The sequence below is a fragment of the Ursus arctos genome, unplaced genomic scaffold (assembly GCF_023065955.2).
Source record: "Ursus arctos isolate Adak ecotype North America unplaced genomic scaffold, UrsArc2.0 scaffold_5, whole genome shotgun sequence".
Classification (NCBI taxonomy): domain Eukaryota; kingdom Metazoa; phylum Chordata; class Mammalia; order Carnivora; family Ursidae; genus Ursus; species Ursus arctos.
In genome coordinates, this window is record NW_026623067.1 from 23090056 (window position 1) to 23108587 (window position 18532).

The 18532-nt window shown below is 33.6% G+C and overlaps 1 protein-coding gene across 4 annotated transcripts in view; it reads left to right on the forward strand.

The window, feature by feature from the left end:
• The window catches only part of SNX2 (sorting nexin 2), a 94808-nt gene extending 76784 nt beyond the window's left edge, over positions 1 to 18024 (forward strand). For 3 of the 4 annotated variants that reach the window (XM_057307456.1, XM_026507834.4, XM_057307455.1), the window contains exons 7-15: positions 223 to 301; positions 7759 to 7834; positions 8811 to 8924; positions 9179 to 9272; positions 10663 to 10868; positions 14769 to 14912; positions 16113 to 16193; positions 16278 to 16349; positions 17525 to 18024. In XM_057307456.1, coding sequence (XP_057163439.1) covers positions 223 to 301; positions 7759 to 7834; positions 8811 to 8924; positions 9179 to 9272; positions 10663 to 10868; positions 14769 to 14912; positions 16113 to 16193; positions 16278 to 16349; positions 17525 to 17575 — 917 coding nt within the window. In that variant the 3' untranslated portion in view covers positions 17576 to 18024. Of the gene's footprint in view, positions 1 to 222; positions 302 to 7758; positions 7835 to 8810; positions 8925 to 9178; positions 9273 to 10662; positions 10869 to 14768; positions 14913 to 16112; positions 16194 to 16277 lie in introns of all 4 variants that reach the window. The other variant, XM_057307454.1, reaches the window with a different exon arrangement.
• Positions 18025 to 18532: the final 508 nt, after the last annotated feature.

An 18532-nucleotide genomic window follows, 5' to 3' on the forward strand; every position in this document is an offset into this window, starting at 1 on the left:
CCCTCTGCTTTATCTGGTTTCGTGTTGTAAGTACTTACCAAGTTGAGATGTTAATATATCATGAGTTTTAATTCCTCAGAAGTATGATGCTAGTGATAAATATAGGAGCTTTTTTTTGTCCAGTTCGAACTTAAAGTATATTTTAAATTACACAGAAATGACTATAAAAGAGGTTTACAATAGTATAAAGTTATCATGAGTCTCATTCAATTTTTTTCAAAGGCATGACCAAGGTCAAAGTGGGTAAAGAAGATTCATCATCCACTGAATTTGTAGAAAAACGGAGAGCAGCTCTTGAAAGGTAATTGTAGACAGCTGTGTGGTATTACTCATGTTTTTACTTCAGTAATAGGAGTCTTAATTCCATTGTATAGCACACTGTATTTTAATGATTTTTTTCACAGTACCATTTCATGACTGTTTACTGAGAGTGCTTTAAACTTTTAAGAAAATTCTTCTAACAACACAGTACTATGTTGTCCTTTTATTAATGCTCACAGTGGATTAATATTTAGCAGTAGTGTGTCTAACAAAATAACACCTATTTATGTATCCTGCAAATATAAGCAGAAATATAAAGGCATGAGTTAGTTGGCAAATAGAATGAATGTATCATGGGGCACCTGGCTGGCTTCGGTAGAGCAGGGGACTCTTGATCTTGGGGTTTTCAGTTTGAGCCCCATGTTGGGTGTATAGATGACTTAAAATCTTTCAAAAAAAGGAAAGAATTAAGGTATCATAGTTGTAGTCCACATGAGAAGTAGGAAACTGCCATGCTTATAAAAAGATCATGAAACTTGTGAATGGGAAGAAAATTTTGATGAAATATTTGGATTTTTAGTATTTAGTATTATTTAGGTTCTTAGGAAGTTCTACCTGTATTCAAGTTCTGTGTTGAATAATTTAGCTAATTATATAGTTCATGTAAAGTAATTTTTCCTTTGAATTATTACTTGATTAGGAACGTTATTAAATACAACAAAAAATTAGGTTTGCACTCCCTCCTTTAATTTTGTATAACTGATTTTGACTTTAGTGCATGGTAGTAGTAGTCATTTATTGAGTTAGTCAACTTACTTACCTACTGTACTTAGAGTCCGATATATTTGCTCTACCTTCCTTTAGAGTACTTGACACATTTCCTGTAGTTTTGAAGACTTGTCTTCAACGTCACAGACTAAAAAGAGGAATGGATGGGAGGAACCCAATCCCAGAATCTTGACATTTATTCCTTACTTGATATGCTGAAAATTGAGAAAACAAATTTTAAACTGTCTTAAAGCCCAATTTTTAGAACATAAGTTGGTAATCACCTAGACATACTTCATAGGGTTTTTGTGTTTGTTACTTTAATTGAATTTTGTTTATTTTAATTGAATTTGCTTATTCTTTATTTTCTTTTTCGGCTTAAAATTGGTGGTTGTGGTAGTTCAGACAGATTTTAAGGAATAGTATATTTATTTCCAAGGATACGCATTATTTTTTAAACTTTTTAAGACACCTTATTTTGGGTTTTAGTTATAATTTGTTTACATTTTAAGAAAATGCCACAGAAAAATCAGCTTTGAACAATTTAAGAAAGCTAAAGAATATTCAACTTAATATTAGGGAGGACTTAAAGGATGAGATTATGTGACAATTGCAGTTACTCAGGGAAAGGATTTAAATTGCATCAAGAGAGGTTTAGGCTAGGCATTAGAATTGTTTATGTTGTGAAAGAGGTCATAGACTGAATGTTTTTAAGAGTAAAGGGTAGATAATGTTCCGTTTTGATTTTGCTTAGTTCTTCCTGAAAGTGTAACCATGACCCTTTGAGAAACCTTTCAAGCCCTATTTTTCTATGAGTAAATTTGAAATATTTCAGATGGCATGCTTGATAAGGAACTTAATGAAGATTTATTGTACCAGGGACATATAATTTGATTCTACATTCACCTGTCTTGCAACTTGAATGCATTGAAAGTACTTACCATAACATCATGCAGTATGAAACATTGAGGAGAGTTGTAAGGAAATACTGAGACTTGACCTGATGGATATTTGAAAATAGTTTCCTCGGTGATAAATGTTACTTGTTAAATGCTACCTTTAGTGGACTTAGCAGCTTAAAAAAAAAAAAAAAAAGAAAACAATGTAATATGAGGGAGAAATTCATTTTGCATTAAAAATTATGACTAAAGAAAATTTAGGTGTAATTGGAATGCTTTCTCTGAAGGCAGTTTTCTGTGGCATTTCTTAAAATCTAAAAATTAGAGAACAGGCTTCTCTGTGGGATACCCAACCTAGTTGAATCTGGTAGGTCAAGGAGGTATTTCTATTTCTCTTTGTATATACTAGAACAATTTACGTATTTGTTCGTTCCACACAGAAAATCTAGATGACTGTCTTGAGTGAAAGGATGAGCATCTAGTATTAAAATACGGGAAGAGAAAGGGAATGGTTAAGAAAGGTACTCTCCTGGCACTCACTAAAGTAAACAGAAACTACTTCTAGGAAGAGTGTACCTAAAATCCCTCTCTTGATTTTCTTGAGTGCTTCATATTTTACCTTAACTCAAATTGAATTTGTTTCATAGTTAAGAATACAGTTCTGCAAATATAAACAGAAAAGTGTAGAGTGGCATGAAAGGGATTTAGAATCCTTTTTTTTGTTGAAGCCTGTACTCCACACTGTACACTGTGTGTGTGACTTTGGGCAAGTTATTTAACTTAAATGCATTTTTACTTACCTTATAATTTATCAGGATTGTGTTCACTCCAAGCAACCGAAAATTCAGCTGGCTTGGCCTAAACAGTGTAGGTTAATTAGTCTGCTCTTTCATGTCAGGAAGTATTTAGGATTATCCAGTTCATCAGGAAATCTTGTGGCTTCTTTCTGATATCTAATACAGCCGTTTCTCACCAATACAGTACTAATCCAAATGCTGGAATTAACTGCAGTAGGCTCCTGATTGGCCTCTTCATTTCCATCCTTGAACTCCTACTCTTTTAATACAGCAATCAGAGTCATCCTTTTAAAATACAAATCGGATAATAGTCCCCCCTCTGCTTTTCACTCAGTAAAGGCCGGAGTCCTTATAATGGTCTGCAGAACTTTACATGACATGCACCACTCACTCTTGGTACCTCCTTGATCTCATGCTCCTTGATCACTCTGCTCCAGGCCGCAGTGGGGTTTTGTAGCTCCTCAAAGATCCCAGGCATTTTCCCACCTTACAAGTTTTTTCACTGGCCTCTCCCACTGCCTGAGAACTTTTGTTCCCAGCTATCTGCATGGCTAGTTCCTTTATCTCTTTTAAGTTCAGATGTTAAAGTATCATCTTTCCAGTGAAGTCCAACCATTTCCTCTCTTTGAATTGCCACCAGCCATACCTTATATACTTGGTCACATTTGCTCTGATGTTCTATCCTTCCTTTTTCTACAGCATTTGCCAACTTGTCACATAGTATATAATTTATGTGTTTATTGTATTTATAGTTTATTACTAGTCTTCTCTTATATTTAAAATACAGTTTCTACTGATCTATTGATTGTTCAGAACAGAAAATGACATGTAGTAAATGCTTAATAAATATTTGCTGAATGAACAAATGAATGTCATCAAAGACCCAGGCTCTTTCTGTCTTTTTGTTCTCTAATTGTTAGCACACGTGTTTAAGTTTCAAGCAAGAAAAATGTTTTTAACTTTGTTTCTCTGAATTTTGTAAAACCTGCTTTATGTTCTTTTATTTTCAATGAGTAGATAGAAGCTTAACACCCTCAGTGATTCTTCTAAATTTATCAGTGACCTTGCCTTGGAGCAAATATGAAAAACAACTACAACTGACTACCTCTCGTTGAGTGTGATACAAACTTTTCATCATTTCCTTTGTGTCTCTCTTTCATTTCTTTCTTCCTTCTAGTGTTTCTCTTCCTCCCCATGCTCCTTTTCTTGTCTTCTTCCTATATTCTTTTCCTCTTTTTGTTCTGCATCCATCCTTTACATATCTGTAACCTCTCTGACCTTAATACTGAATTGGTGAGTATTTACAAATACTCATTAATTTAAAATCTATCTTAAGATGGGCAGCATCACTCATTACCAGGGAATTGCAGATACCACCTCACACCTGTTAGAATGGCTAAAATCAAAAACATAAGAAACAGGTGTGGACAAGAATGTGAAGAAAAAGGAACCCTCTTATACTATTGGTGGGAATGCAAACTGGTACAGCCACTTGTTTCCTCAAAAAGTTAAAAATAGAACTACCCTGTGATCCAGGAATCACACCCTTGAGTATTCACCCAAAGAATACAAAAACACTAATTCAGAGGGATGCATGCCCCCCCCCATGTTTATTTCAGCATTATTTACAATAGCCATATTATGGCATTAGCCCAAGTATCCATGGATAGATGAATGAATAAAGAAAGTGTGTGTGTGTGTGTGTGTGTGTGTGTGTGTGTGTGTGTGTGATGGAATATTACTCAGCTGTTGAAAAGAATGACATCTTGCCGTTTGCAATCATGTGGATGAAGCCAGAGAATATTATGCTAAGCGAAATAAGTCAGAGAAAGACAAATCCCATATGATTTCACTCATATGTGGAATTTAAGAAACAAAACAAGCAAGGGGGAAAGCAAAGAGAGGAACCAAGAAATAGACTCTTAACTGTAGAGAACAAACTGATGGATACCAGAGGGGGTGCGGATGGGCTCATGGTTTAAATAGTTGAGGAATTAAGCAGTGTACTTGTCCTAAGTATGGAAGTATTGAATCACTGAATTGTACACCTGAAACTAATATTATACACTGTACAACTAACTAATGGTTAGCAGAGGGGAGGTAGGTGGAGGAATGGGTGAAATAGGTGATAGGAATTAAAGAGGACTTTTAATTATGATGAACGCTGGATAATGTAGAGAATTGTCGAATCGTTACATTGTACACTTGAAAGTATTATAACACTGTATGTTAACTATAATGGAATTAAAATTAAAAACTTAATGAAAAATGAAAAAATATTCATTGGTACGAGCATAAGGATTATGAAGCTGAAGGATAGTTTCATGGCTTGTAAGAAATGCTGATACTGATAATGATATTAAGATTGATGTAAAGGGAGAAAAAATGCAAATCCATTCCTTTGTTGTCTGATTTAAAAACACAAACCACTTAAGAAGGGAATTTTCATTTAAAATGTGCTATTGAGAAAAGCACAGTAAACTTACTAGATAAACATACGATTTGAAGAATAAAGTTCCATTGAAATATGGTAGTACTTTGCAAATTATAAATGTAGTGGTCATTGTAGTATTAAAAAATAACAGCATTGTAGTATATCTATATGATAGAATTTCATGTAAATTCAAGTGGCATTAGAGAATAATATTTAATGCTACAGAAAGTTATCTACAACGTACTATTTTGTGTAAAAGGATACACGACTACAAGCATAATGGTGTAATTAATATCTTTGTGAAAACCAAAGTATTGTGAGTTTGTGTGTGTACATACTCAATACTCCTAGAAAAAACATTAAAAGGGTATTATCTCTAGAACAAAAAATCTTTAATGTTTCTGTTCTTAATTTTAACATTATGTAAATTTAGTACTTTTAAAGAAATGGTCGATTGCTGTTTTCTTCTGTGTAACCCTTAAGAAGTAAAGTTTTGCTGTCTTTCTCTATACTATTTTCCATAATGATTCCTCAGAACACTAGTATGTGGTAGGGTGAAAAAAGGGAAATCTGTCGACGATTGAGTCTTGCTAACATAAGGTTTAACAAAGTTAAACCAGGTTTATTTCCTGTAGGTCTTCGCACAGTGCTTAACATGCTGCTGTCCATTATGGCTCAGAGGAATATGTATGTAATATATTTCAGACTTTCTTGATTAGAGAACCATTCTTTTTCTGGAATACTGCGTGAGGCTAGTATTCCACAGAACTCACTTTGGAAAGCTGTTTTAGAATATAAGTGGTATTAGGTAATTATATTTAGGTTTGGAATACTGGGATGTTCCAAGTTTGGGTATAACATGTTTTGTCTTCAACGAACAACTTACGCAAACTGCTCTCACAAGTACGCATTCTACACAAGTAAATAATAGTATTGGAGAACTTGTTTTAAAATTGTAAGTAATCTTTAAAAAAAAAAAAAAAAAAGGGGGGCACCTGGGTGGCACAGCGGTTAAGCATCTGCCTTCGGCTCAGGGCGTGATCCCGGCGTTCTGGGATCGAGCCCCACATCAGGCTCCTCTGCTATGAGCCTGCTTCTTCCTCTCCCACTCCCCCTGCTTGTGTTCCCTTTCTCACTGGCTGTCTCTGTCTCTGTTGAATAAATAAATAAAATCTTTAAAAAAATAAAATAAAATAAAATTGTAAGTAAAATTCCAGTAGAAAGATACCAACACAAAATTAGTGTTCATGTTGCATCTCGTTTTTACCCTGATACTATAGGCAGTATATATATTTTTAAGCCACAGTGGAGTTGTCTTGCACATATATATTAAATGCTCTATTTCTGTGATAATGTTTTCATATGTGGGTTAATGACTTGAAGTTTAATTTATTTAAATGTGTAGAAACAGAAGTTAACATGTAAGCCAGGATAAAATAGTTATCTTACCCATTGTATAGAATTTGACTTTGTAGAAGGTTACCAATGTTTTTCAGAAACTTTAGGCATATTTTATAATCTTATACGAGGTAGAAGAAATTACCGATTATATTTGTTCTGCAGAAATAGAATATATTTAACTGTGAGGTAAAATACTGTAATTGAAATACACATGTAATCATTAAGGAAAGAATATTTTTTTTGAAAAATGGGATTAGAGGGGCCTGGGTGGCTCAGTTAAGCGTCTGCCTTCGGCTCAGGTCATGATCCCAGGGTCCTCGGATCGAGCCCCACATCGGGCTCCCTGCTTCATGGGAAGCCGGCTTCTCCCCCTCCTATTCCCCCTGCTTGTGCTCTCTCTCTTGCTGACTCTGTCTCTGTCAAATACATAAATAAAATAAAAAAAAATGGGATTAGATAAGCAATCAAGAATCATTAAATAGTGGACATTTTTCTTTTCATGAAAGAATGTTAATTTTTTTTGGATGATGGAAATTTGGGCTTTTCTGTTTTCTATGGGAAAACAACTAAAGTTGGGATGATAGTGATTAATAATGGTGTTTCTGTTTACTTCTTATTTTTATTTTATGTGGTGTTATATAAGAAAAACATAAACTTTTAGCAAAACCTCTTTAAAAATAGAATTTTAAGGAAAATTTAGCCCTTGTCAAATAAGGATCAAAGCTGATTTGATAATTTTAATCTGCTGACAAGGAAAAAAACTGGTAGACTTTTCTCTGTTTTGGTAATAGGAATAACAAAAATAATTGATTGGAGTATATATAGTGATGTGTGTTGGGACTCTGAAATAATAGCTGGGAACATGGTGACTCCACTCAAAGATAAAATTATTCAACAAACTCATAGACCCTTTCACAACTGTTAATACTTTGCAGTGTGAAGTTTGGTAAGTTATTCAACCTCTCCTATATCCCCCACCTACATGACCTACCGTGTCTCTTTTTTACATAATTATGAATTTGCAAAAGATAAAAAGCTTTTTAATCCTTAAATTGCTTTTAAGAGTCTAAATAAATTAATGTGAAGGCAGATTGAGGATATTGTTTTACCAAATTTTTATTTTTTATTTTTATTCTGTTAAAATAAGATTTAAAATAAGATGGTATTGATAAAGGAGAAATTTTATTCTTAAATCTAGGTATCTTCAAAGAACAGTAAAGCATCCAACTTTACTACAGGATCCTGATTTAAGGCAGTTCCTGGAAAGTTCAGAGGTACTGTTTCTACTTTAAATTTTTATATGATATGAATGTTCTCATTATTTATGTTTGTCATTTTAATAATTTTTATAAAAATACATGTTCAGTAAATAGTTGGATCAGTAAGTGGAATAAAGTGGTTTTTTTGGCTTACTGTTTTAATTAGCTTTAATTATTTAAATTACTAGCAACATATCTTCTTTGCAATGACAATTGTAGGATGATCAGTTTCTTTTTCAAAAATTTTAAGTCACATTTAGAAGAATGATTTATAAGTCTAATTCTCAGTGTCCGAGTTTTTGCTTTAGGCATTACATTGAAATAAGTTTATTCGGGACTCGTTTTAGAGACATTTGAATGCGTTTGTATGTCTACCTTATAATATTCTTACTGGCGTTCTGAAATGCAGATTTGTGGCTTAAAAGAGCTTAAATTATAACTGTGCCACTCCTTACATTTGAGATGTTTGGTGCATTTGGGACTTGTCACAGTTTAGAGTTTTAATTACTACCCTTTGAACGTTTTAAGAAAATTTATTTGAATCCCAGAATTTTTGAAAAATACAGAATCACACTGTCCTAACTGAGCATAAGGAGATTTTTCTCAAGACTTTGTTCTTCTTTCCTTATAAACAAGTTTATTTCTGCAAGCAAACAGGTGGCCAGTGTTAAGGTACTTGGCAATTTCTTAATATATTTTGACAAACAGAGTGTTGTTCCATCTAAATGTAAACGTGCAGAAGAAAAGCAAATGGAAAGTCTATTTTTTAAGTTTTCCTTTGAGAGTGTACAAGTAGTGTATTTGAGAAATTAGATCTCACTATTTAAATGTATGAGAGTGAAGAAAATACAACCTTTTTTTCTTTTCCTTTTCCTTTCCTTTTTTTTTTTTTTTTTTTTTTTTTGGTGGGGGTATGCAGTCCCTTTTGTGCCCAGTTAAACCTCCAGGCTTTTAACCGGTTTGTTTGCCCTTATTTGTCATTCAATTCCAGCTGCCTAGAGCAGTTAACACACAGGCTCTGAGTGGAGCAGGAATATTGAGGATGGTGAACAAGGCTGCCGACGCTGTCAACAAAATGACAATCAAGATGAATGAATCGGATGCAGTAAGAGCTGATTTTTCGACTTGAATAATGAGATGAATTAATGAGCCCAACAATTGCATTTTAAAGCTCTACAAGTAGAAAATAGGATATTAATTTGCTTATTGAGTTTAGTTCTCAGCCACATCAGTTGACTACCATGGTTATACATGGTTAATTTGTTGCTTTAAAACAAGGCATGTGCCTTGCTATTGGTAACCTAATTTACAGTGGTTTGTTCTTGCTAAATTAGCTCCATTTTTCATTTTTTTTCTTAGTGGTTTGAAGAAAAGCAGCAGCAATTTGAAAATCTGGATCAGCAACTTAGGAAACTTCATGCTAGCGTCGAAGCTTTGGTCTGTCATAGAAAAGGTGTGTTTGCCTTGTTATTTATGTGTTTAATACTGTGTGTTAATTCAAATATTTTATTTAAATTTTATTAAAATGAACATTCTGGGCTTACTATAGAAGAGAGAGAGCAATAGTTTAAGAGAATGTTTTCTATTTGAATCTTGTTAATGTTTTTTGTTCTACTTTAGCCTCACTTGTAGTTGAAAAGTAGGAAAATCCTGAGCTTATAAAAATATATTTTGAATTTTGGGTTAAAACTGTACATTTGATTAATAACTCTTTGTTAAACATGCTTACAGTTTAATGAATGAAGATGTCTTATTAGTAACTGATAATCAGTTTTATATTTGAAATTTATCTTTAAAAATTTTTTGTGTACCTGTATTTCATAGAAAACTCTGAATTATTTTCTTCATTTTTGAACAGCTATATTGGAACGGCTTGGGAGAGGAAGTTTGTTAAAAATTGATAGAAAATTTAAGATGCCATATTTTAGTTCTATCATGAGATGTTTATTGTTTTTTTAAGAATATAGGATTTTAATGTTAGATTTCTAAAATACCTAATAAGTAATTTAGTAGGTGCCATGACCAGTAATCCATTTCAGTAAGGCAATTACAGAAATATACCAGTACACTCATTATTGAAAATAATTTATAATAGCTCTTGCCATTTGTACTCTACCTCTTAGGAAATGGCTTTATGGTTCTTAGAGAATGTTACATAATGTCGAGCAGTTTCTAGGCAATGTATTCTTAATCATTGACATTATGTAATCTGTAAACATCTGTTTTTCTTTATTCAAAGTATCTGAAATAATGTTCAAAAATCTCTTTTAGAAATTTTTAGTATTTCTGCTGAGAATTGTTCAAGCATTGTTGTACACAAAAAAAGAATAAGATTTCTAGGAATTGTATGTATACTTTTACCTGGCTTTTCTCTTATTAGCTAAATAATATTTTCATTAAAAATTATAGACATGAATTTCAATTTCATATAAACGTTTAAAGGCCAAAAAATGTATAAATTGATTGTAAGTATTCCCATTGCTTTCCGTATTAAAAATCTTTTTTCTTTTGCAGGAATACAAAAAAAGCAGTGAGCGCTTTAGGAAGAATGGGGAGGCAGATTATTATATTAAATTATTAAACATAGTTCCTCCCCCTGAGAATATAGGCAGTGGTTCTTCTTAATTTTCCTATAATGTTCTTCTTAACTTGCAGTAGAGCGCTGAGGAGTTGGCATTTATGCCAAAGGCATTTTAATAACTGGTTGTTTTATGTTAATTATTTTAGAATAATTATTTGAATGATACACGAACTGATAAAATTTAGAGGGAAGGTAGAAAAACCATTTCAATATTTAAAAACTATACTAGTGCACACTAAAAGTGAATACTTTTTTGTTTCAGAACTTTCAGCCAACACAGCTGCCTTTGCTAAAAGTGCTGCCATGTTAGGAAACTCTGAGGACCACACTGCTTTATCTAGAGCTTTGTCTCAGCTTGCAGAGGTGGAGGAGAAGATAGACCAGTTACATCAAGAACAAGCTTTTGCTGACTTTTATATGTTTTCAGAACTACTTAGTGACTACATTCGTCTTATTGCTGCAGTGAAAGTAAGCTTTATTTTGCAATCTTCCTTGAGTTCTTCATGGTGCCTAAATCTTCCTGCTGTGTATTTTTACATTCTCAGAAATTATACTTAGATTCATGTTTCCCAGAATAACAGTGACAGTAAAAGAGGTACCATGATCAACTGAGTTTGGGAGATAATATACAGTATCCCTGTCTTACAGATTCATAGAGCATTAAAATGCTGAGAGCTGTCTGCAAGTAAAAAAACAAAACACTAAACTTTGTTTAATCCAGAGACTTCCAAGTTCATATGAGCAGGAGTTCTTTTCCATTTAATATCTTTTTATGTAAATGGAACAGAGTTCGGGAAGAACTGAATTAGTGGCTCATTGATAAAAGAAAGTTAAAGAGCTGTGCTCTGGTTATACCTTGAGGTAGACTAAGCTCTTTCATGTTGGCTTTGTGTTTCCTGCTGAAACCTAGCCCAGGTCAGCTGCACCAAGGGGTTGAGAAATTACGGAATAGCGTGACAGGAATTTTTGTGCTCTTTATGTTTGGTTTGGTTTTAGTTTTAAACTGATTCATTTGTATTTGAAAAAGTGGTACATGGACATAATAAATCCAAAAGCTCAAAAAGGTCAAGTTCGCTACCCAAGACCGCTAGTCTCTCTTTCCTTAGTCAAATGCTGTTACATTGTTGTGTGTCTTTACAGAATTAGCTGTGCATGTGTATGAAGCTAATTTTCTCTTTTTTTCTTCTCAGCTCTCTCTCTCTCTCTCCCACCCTCCCTCCATCTCTTCCTTCTTGAAGAAGGAAGATACTATATGCACTGTTCTTTGCCTACTTTTTCCACCCATTACATTTTAGAGAGGTGTCCATGTTAGCATATGTTGATATGTTAATTCTTTTTAATGTTTGCATGGTATTCTATTAGATAGCATGTAAAAGTACCATAAATTATTTAATCAGTTTAGTTGTAAATATTGTTCTTTGAAAATAACTCTTTGGGCATAAAATACCTAGAAGTGAAGTTGCTTGTCCAAAGGGTATATGAATTTTAAATTTCAATAAATATTCTCATATTACTGTCCAAAGAGATTATACTTCTTTCTACTCCCATCCACATATGTGCTCCTTCTCCCACCGCATGATGGAAGTATTTTTTTGTATAAGTTTAAATTTCTTTGGTTTAGTGTGAATTTAAGCATCTGTACAGATGAAAAGCCATTTGTATTTCTTTTTGGTATCTGTGAACTCTTCATGTCCTTTGCCCAGTTTTCTCTTGTGTTTAGTCTTAGATATTTCTAATAGCTCTTTAATACTACTTAGCCATTTGTTTTTATCCATATTGAAAATACCTTACTTTTTAAAAAGTATTTATTTATTTATTTATTTATTTGAGAAAGCAAGTGCCAGCCCAAGCACAGTGAGAGGTGGGGATAGAGGAAGAGGGAGAGAGAAACTCAAGCAGACTACTTGCTGAGTGCAGATCCTGATGTGGGGCTCGATCTCACGACCCTGAGATCATGACCTGAGCTGAAACCAAGAGTCAGATGCTCAACCAACTGTGCCACCCAGGTGTCTGAAAATACTTTTCTGATAATAAATTTGAAACTAAGAGTACTTTGAGAATTAGAGTATAGAGCCAAAACAGGGAAGGAACTAAGACAAATCAAAATTTAGGCCCTAAAGAAAGGTAAATTTCAGCCATTTACAGTATTACCTAGGCCTGGCCTTCTATCCAGGAAACTCCTGCTTTCCTCTTTGTACAGTGCATGGCCTCTCACATTCAGGACTCCATATTTTGGGTAGCACTGTTACCTAACATATTAAATAGCAAACTCGTTGCATGCATTCTCATGTGTTGGCCTTCTGTGAACCACTAGAGTAGGGTCAGGGATTGAAGATAATGGTTTTCAATGTGTTTAGCACTAGAACTCTTGATAAAAAGAATTCTCACAGGGAATCTAAATATATAAAACGTATCAAATATTTTTTAAACCAGCCCAGTAGATGGGTTCCCCAAGGAGTGGAAAAGCCTCGTTGTTTGGCTCTAAGTAATCAGCATCCTTTCAGGACTCCAGGAAGCTGAGCCACATACCTTCACATTCACTGAATTGGAATGTGATAGTAATTAAAATTAAAATTCCAGTTCTTGATGGGCCAGGAAATATGTTCCACAGCTGCAGCCGTGTCTAAGCTAGACCAGTTCGCACACAAACGTATAACATAAACTGGCAGGGGGATGGAGGTCCAAGGTGGATCATCAGTGTCAGTCTGTCCCCCTTAGACGAGTGACCAGTTCTACTAGAGCAGACTAGCATCTTCACAGGGTGAGCATTTGTTTTAAATGGTAGCGACTTTCTGAATCTAGTTATGGTAGCTGTATTATTTTTGTTATTTTTGTGATTTTGTCTCAAGTTAATGTGGCTGAAGCAGAATTAATTTATAATAAGAAATGTCTTAAGCAAACTATAAGAAAAGCAGACAAAGGGGACAGTAAGATGTACTTAGTAATGTGAGAAGAGAAATTACATGAGACAACAAATGAAAACTAACAAAGTGGATTTAAGTACCGATAGGTAAGGTGCTTTGATTTACCAGTTTGCCCAGGATATCTTTTATCCCGGTTAATAAGAAATATGCATAGTCTTTGGAAAAAAATAACTGGTTTCTGGTGAAGTTTTCAGTGCTATTCCCCACATTTTAAAAATACACAGTATGATATGAATGCAATCTGATTATGGTTTTTTTTTTTCTGTGTTACCATGTTGTTACTATTTGCGCTTTTAGTAGAAATCTTGAGTTAATCAACTCTAATTTATATGTTTGTGTTTAGAAGTCATCCATGATAGTACCTGCTAATTATTAAACATCGCTAGGTTCAGTCATTGTGCTACATATTTTTCATTTGATTTCCAATCCACTAATATAGATCTCATTTTCTTCCTTCTATATTTCGGGAAACTATGGCTTATAAGAATTAATTTACCCAGGATCACAGAGTGACAAAGCTAGTATTTGAATCCGAATTTGATTTGTTCCAAAGCGTACGTTGTTTTTAAAGATGTTATTTATTTGAGAGAGTGTGTGAGCGAGTGAGCAAGAGAAAGAGAACATGAGTTGGGGGAGGGAGAGGGAAAAGCAGACCCCCTGTTGAGTAGGGAGCCTCGACGCAGGGCTCAGTCCCAGGGCCCTGAGATCATGACCTGAGCCCAAGGCAGACACTTAACCGACTGAGCCACCCAGGCGCCCCAAAAGCTCACATTTTAAAAATAAATTATATACATACTTTTCTCTTCAACAAGTCTTTATAAGAACATGTATTTATTTACTGTTTCTTGATCCAGAACGTTGTTTAGAATAATGAAAGTAACTCTGGTTTGGTGCTTTCTGGTACACGCAGTTTGTTAATGCTTGCTTCACGTGTTCAGTTAGCAGATACTAACATGATACAAATGTATCCCCAGCATCAAATTAGGATTTACTATTGAATTTCTCCCCTCCTCTCCATCCCCTTTTCTCCAGAGATTCTAATTACGCTCATGTTCACATTTTATTTATTTTTTGCATCAACCTGCTCTTTTTCTGCCAAACCCCTTGAAAGAATTAGTGGATTTGGTTGACTTGGTCTGTTACAGTCTTTTTGTCCAGTTCTTAATTTGGTCCTGCCTGCTAGATAGGTGTGGTATGTGTGTGTGTGTTTTGTTTGTATATTCAGAGCTGTTCTGTTTCAACCAGTCACAGGAGCCTTTTTTTTTTTGTCTTTAAGCAAATGAAAGTGGATGTTTCTTTTATATCGGCATGTTTATTTTCATTAATCCCAGTGTATGAGAATAGTGTTTCTTTGTGTTTGTTTTCAGGATCACAGCACTTCTGGTGTTTTGAAAGTATTTCAGTGTTAACTGTCACTTACTAGCATTATGTCATTCACTTATAGGGTGTGTTTGACCATCGAATGAAGTGCTGGCAGAAGTGGGAAGATGCTCAAATTACTTTGCTCAAAAAACGTGAAACTGAGGCAAAAATGATGGTTGCTAACAAACCAGATAAAATACAGCAAGCTAAAAATGAAATAAGAGAGGTGATTAATACAAAATGCTTTACTATCACTTTACTCAAATTTTCCATGAGTCATTCATATATGCATAATTTTTCATAAATTTTTTTCTGAACCATTCAACACTAGCCATTTTTCCATAATTTTATGAACTGTGTTAGAATTACTTTAACGTTTTGATCATTTAAATTTTCCAGAGCCCTTTGTTATTTCCACAAGATTATGGAATGGAATAAAGAAGCATACAAGGAAAAGATTTAAATTAACCTTTAATTAATAATTACACAGTTATTTCGAGATGGTCAATTTGATTTTGGATAATTACTTATTTTAGGTCTAAGAGTAGTTTTAGAGCATAGACTTGCCCCACGTTTAGTGTTCCAAGCAACATTATCCCCCATATATATGTACTATATATGGTATTTTAGTAGATTTGTATAAGTTTATTATAATTTATACACTTTTTTTGCCATGCTTCAATAAGGAAATTGAAGAGGTAGGACGACCTTTATATTACTAAAAGTAAATGTACCAGCTCTTTGAAGAGTATGTACCACTGTTTTGGTTACATAGTGGGAAAATACCATTTCATTGCTTTAAGTCTTCAGTTATTTTATTTTAGCTACTCCATTGGTCACTAATCATAACGTTTTGTTGTTTCTGTACTGAACTTAATGTTTACCAGTAGGTCTTCGTAGACCCTAATTCCACTTTTTTTTTAATCCGAACATTTTACTATTAAAAAATGTTTTTAAATGTTTGTCGTACAGTTTTCTTAATTTAAAGTATTTCCATGGGCATATAAATTGTGAACATGTATTCTTGAACTTGGCAGAATGTTGTTGATACATTAGGGAATCTTTAATGATATCAAAAAGAAGTGGTAAAACTACCCCAACACTGCTAAATTGGTAGTGAATTTTATACTCAAAATCTTCTCATCTGTCTTAGTCGTATTCAGTTAAGCTGTGGAGATGGTAATTGATTAAGTACTAGAATATCCTAATCTTGAGTATATCTGACAGTGAAATATTAATGAAAATTAAGCTGATAGGCATTTCTAGTATTGAAAAGCTAGGTAGAAGTTTGAATGATCCTAAATTGGGCTTTGCCAATATTGAGCTTCCTCAGGGTTTACAGACATTGAGTGATCGCGACAGCTAGTTCTATAATATTTTCCTTACAAGAATTAAAAATGTGTGCATTTTTGTTTGTTTCTGTTAGTGGGAGGCGAAAGTACAGCAAGGAGAAAGAGATTTTGAACAGATCTCTAAAACAATTCGAAAAGAAGTGGGAAGATTTGAAGTGAGTATAGTAACATCATTTTTTGCTGTGATTTTGTAGTAAAACCAGAGTTTTGTACTGATGGACTTTCTTTGTGTACTACAGAAAGAACGAGTGAAAGATTTTAAAACTGTTATTATCAAATACTTAGAATCATTAGTACAAACACAACAACAGGTAAGCTCATTTTTTATAACTTATTTTATAACTTACAAACTTCTTCTAGAACTTTTGGTGTACTTTTTCATTTTAAAAGATGTCAGTGAAAGGAGTTTTTAAACATGAGGAGGAGTAAGAAATGGAGTAGAGAAAACTGATGACCGCAGAGGAAAACATGATAGTTAAATTGGAAATTCTCAGGAGGTCGTATCTGCCTCTGCTCCTGAACTCCAATTGAGATAACATTTTTCCAAGATTAAGGCGAGCAGAAACTTGTGAATAGCATTTCCCTTTTTTTGTCTTCCTAGTTTTATGTCCCTAGTGATCACACACCTGTTTGAGTAAATTCTTAGAGTAAGTTCTCTTCCATAACAGAACTTAAATTAAAAACTGGCTATTTTAGGGTTGGGGGGGGTTATATTGTGATTTTTGTTTTATTTTGTTTGTGGTTGGTGGTGATGGTATGGCACAGATGGCATTTGTCTCCTTAACTAGAGAACAGAAGACCATGGATTTTAATTAAAATCCTTATATAATATATAATAGATTGATTTTTAATTGAGAGAGGACATGATACCTTCAAATTATGTTTAGTCTTCATAAAATAATTTATAAGAATTTGTTTTTAAAGGAATTGTTTTAAATGTAACTTCAGTTTATACCTTCATTAATTCTGTGGACTACGGAAGAAACACTGGCAGCAAATTCCTTCCACTCTCAAAAGAAGACCACATGTCCCTTTCTTGCCTAATACTTTTCTTCCACCTTTTTCATTGTTTTTTGGCTAGAGTAACATAAAATGTGAATATCCTCTGAATTAGGGTATGTTATCGCTTTCTACTGGAAAGTTCATCGCAGTTTTTTTTAAGGTAGTCTCATTTAATTTACATTTAACCGTCTGTTTCTATATACAATTTTGCATAAACAAAGACTTGTTACAAGATTTTTAAAAAATGTTTATCATTTACATCAAAAATAAATTAGCCAGTAGTAATTGACATTTTAAATAATTTATACACGAATTATATTGACAGACTTCAGATAGGGAAATTTAAATGATTCCTCATAGAACTAGACTTCAGTAAATGTTTATCATTTTTCGCTGCTCGTATAGACATTTTTAAATGCTGTACGGAATATATGCATGTAAATGACAAAAAGATAATTAGAATATCTTTGGTTATGATCTGCAGCTGATAAAATACTGGGAGGCGTTCCTGCCCGAAGCCAAAGCCATTGCCTAGCAAGATTTCTGTTACGAAGATCTTGGATGTTTGTTCCCGTTATGCTGAATTCCACAGTGAAATCATTTAAAACCATCTAAATAAACCACTCTATATTTTATGAATTACATGTGGTTTTTTTATATACATATATATATGTATATATCTATACTCTGACATTTTATTACAAGGTGCATGTCCTGACCCTCTTTGAATTAAGCGGACTGTGGCATGACATTCTGCAATACTTTGCTGAATTGAACACTGTTGTGTCTTAAATACTTGCACTAAAAGGTGCACTGCAAGGCCAGAAAATTTTACAATATTTTTTTCTTTACAGTACATTCTGTAGTATGTTCCCCCTCTTTATGAAGTGAATTATCAATGCATTGATTAATGTTCACTTATACATTCCTGTACAGAAATTATGATTCTGTGATTACAGTAATAAAATGATATTCCTTGTGAAAGTATTTAGTAACAAATTATTTGGGTATGTAAACATGTTAGCGTTTAAAAGCATTTTTAATCAGAAGAAATTTTTGCTTCTAGATGTACGTAGGTGATGCTGTGATCCATTAATTTTTTTTAGTTGACAAAAAAAGCTGAACTCTTTCATTATAAATGACTAAATGAAGGTTAAGTTCTTTCTGAAATCATCATAAACCAAAGAACATATATCTTTTGAGTAAAGGAGAGAACGAATACTTTCTTTGCTTGTTTTACTCCTATCCCTATTACCAGTGCCCAATTTAGGAATTAGGAAAAAATGTATTTTTGTGCTTCTGTTTTAAGTCCTGTGATTTTGCTCATCTTCTATCTCCAAAGTCCTAGACTTTGCATGTATTTAATTTATTCTTTGCCTTTTCTTTGTTTTTCATTTTAAATTAAAGGTACGATCATCTGTGGTCGTAACTGACAAAGAATGGTACCATGCTAAAATTCCCCATGATTCGATGAATAACCAAGGATACCGGA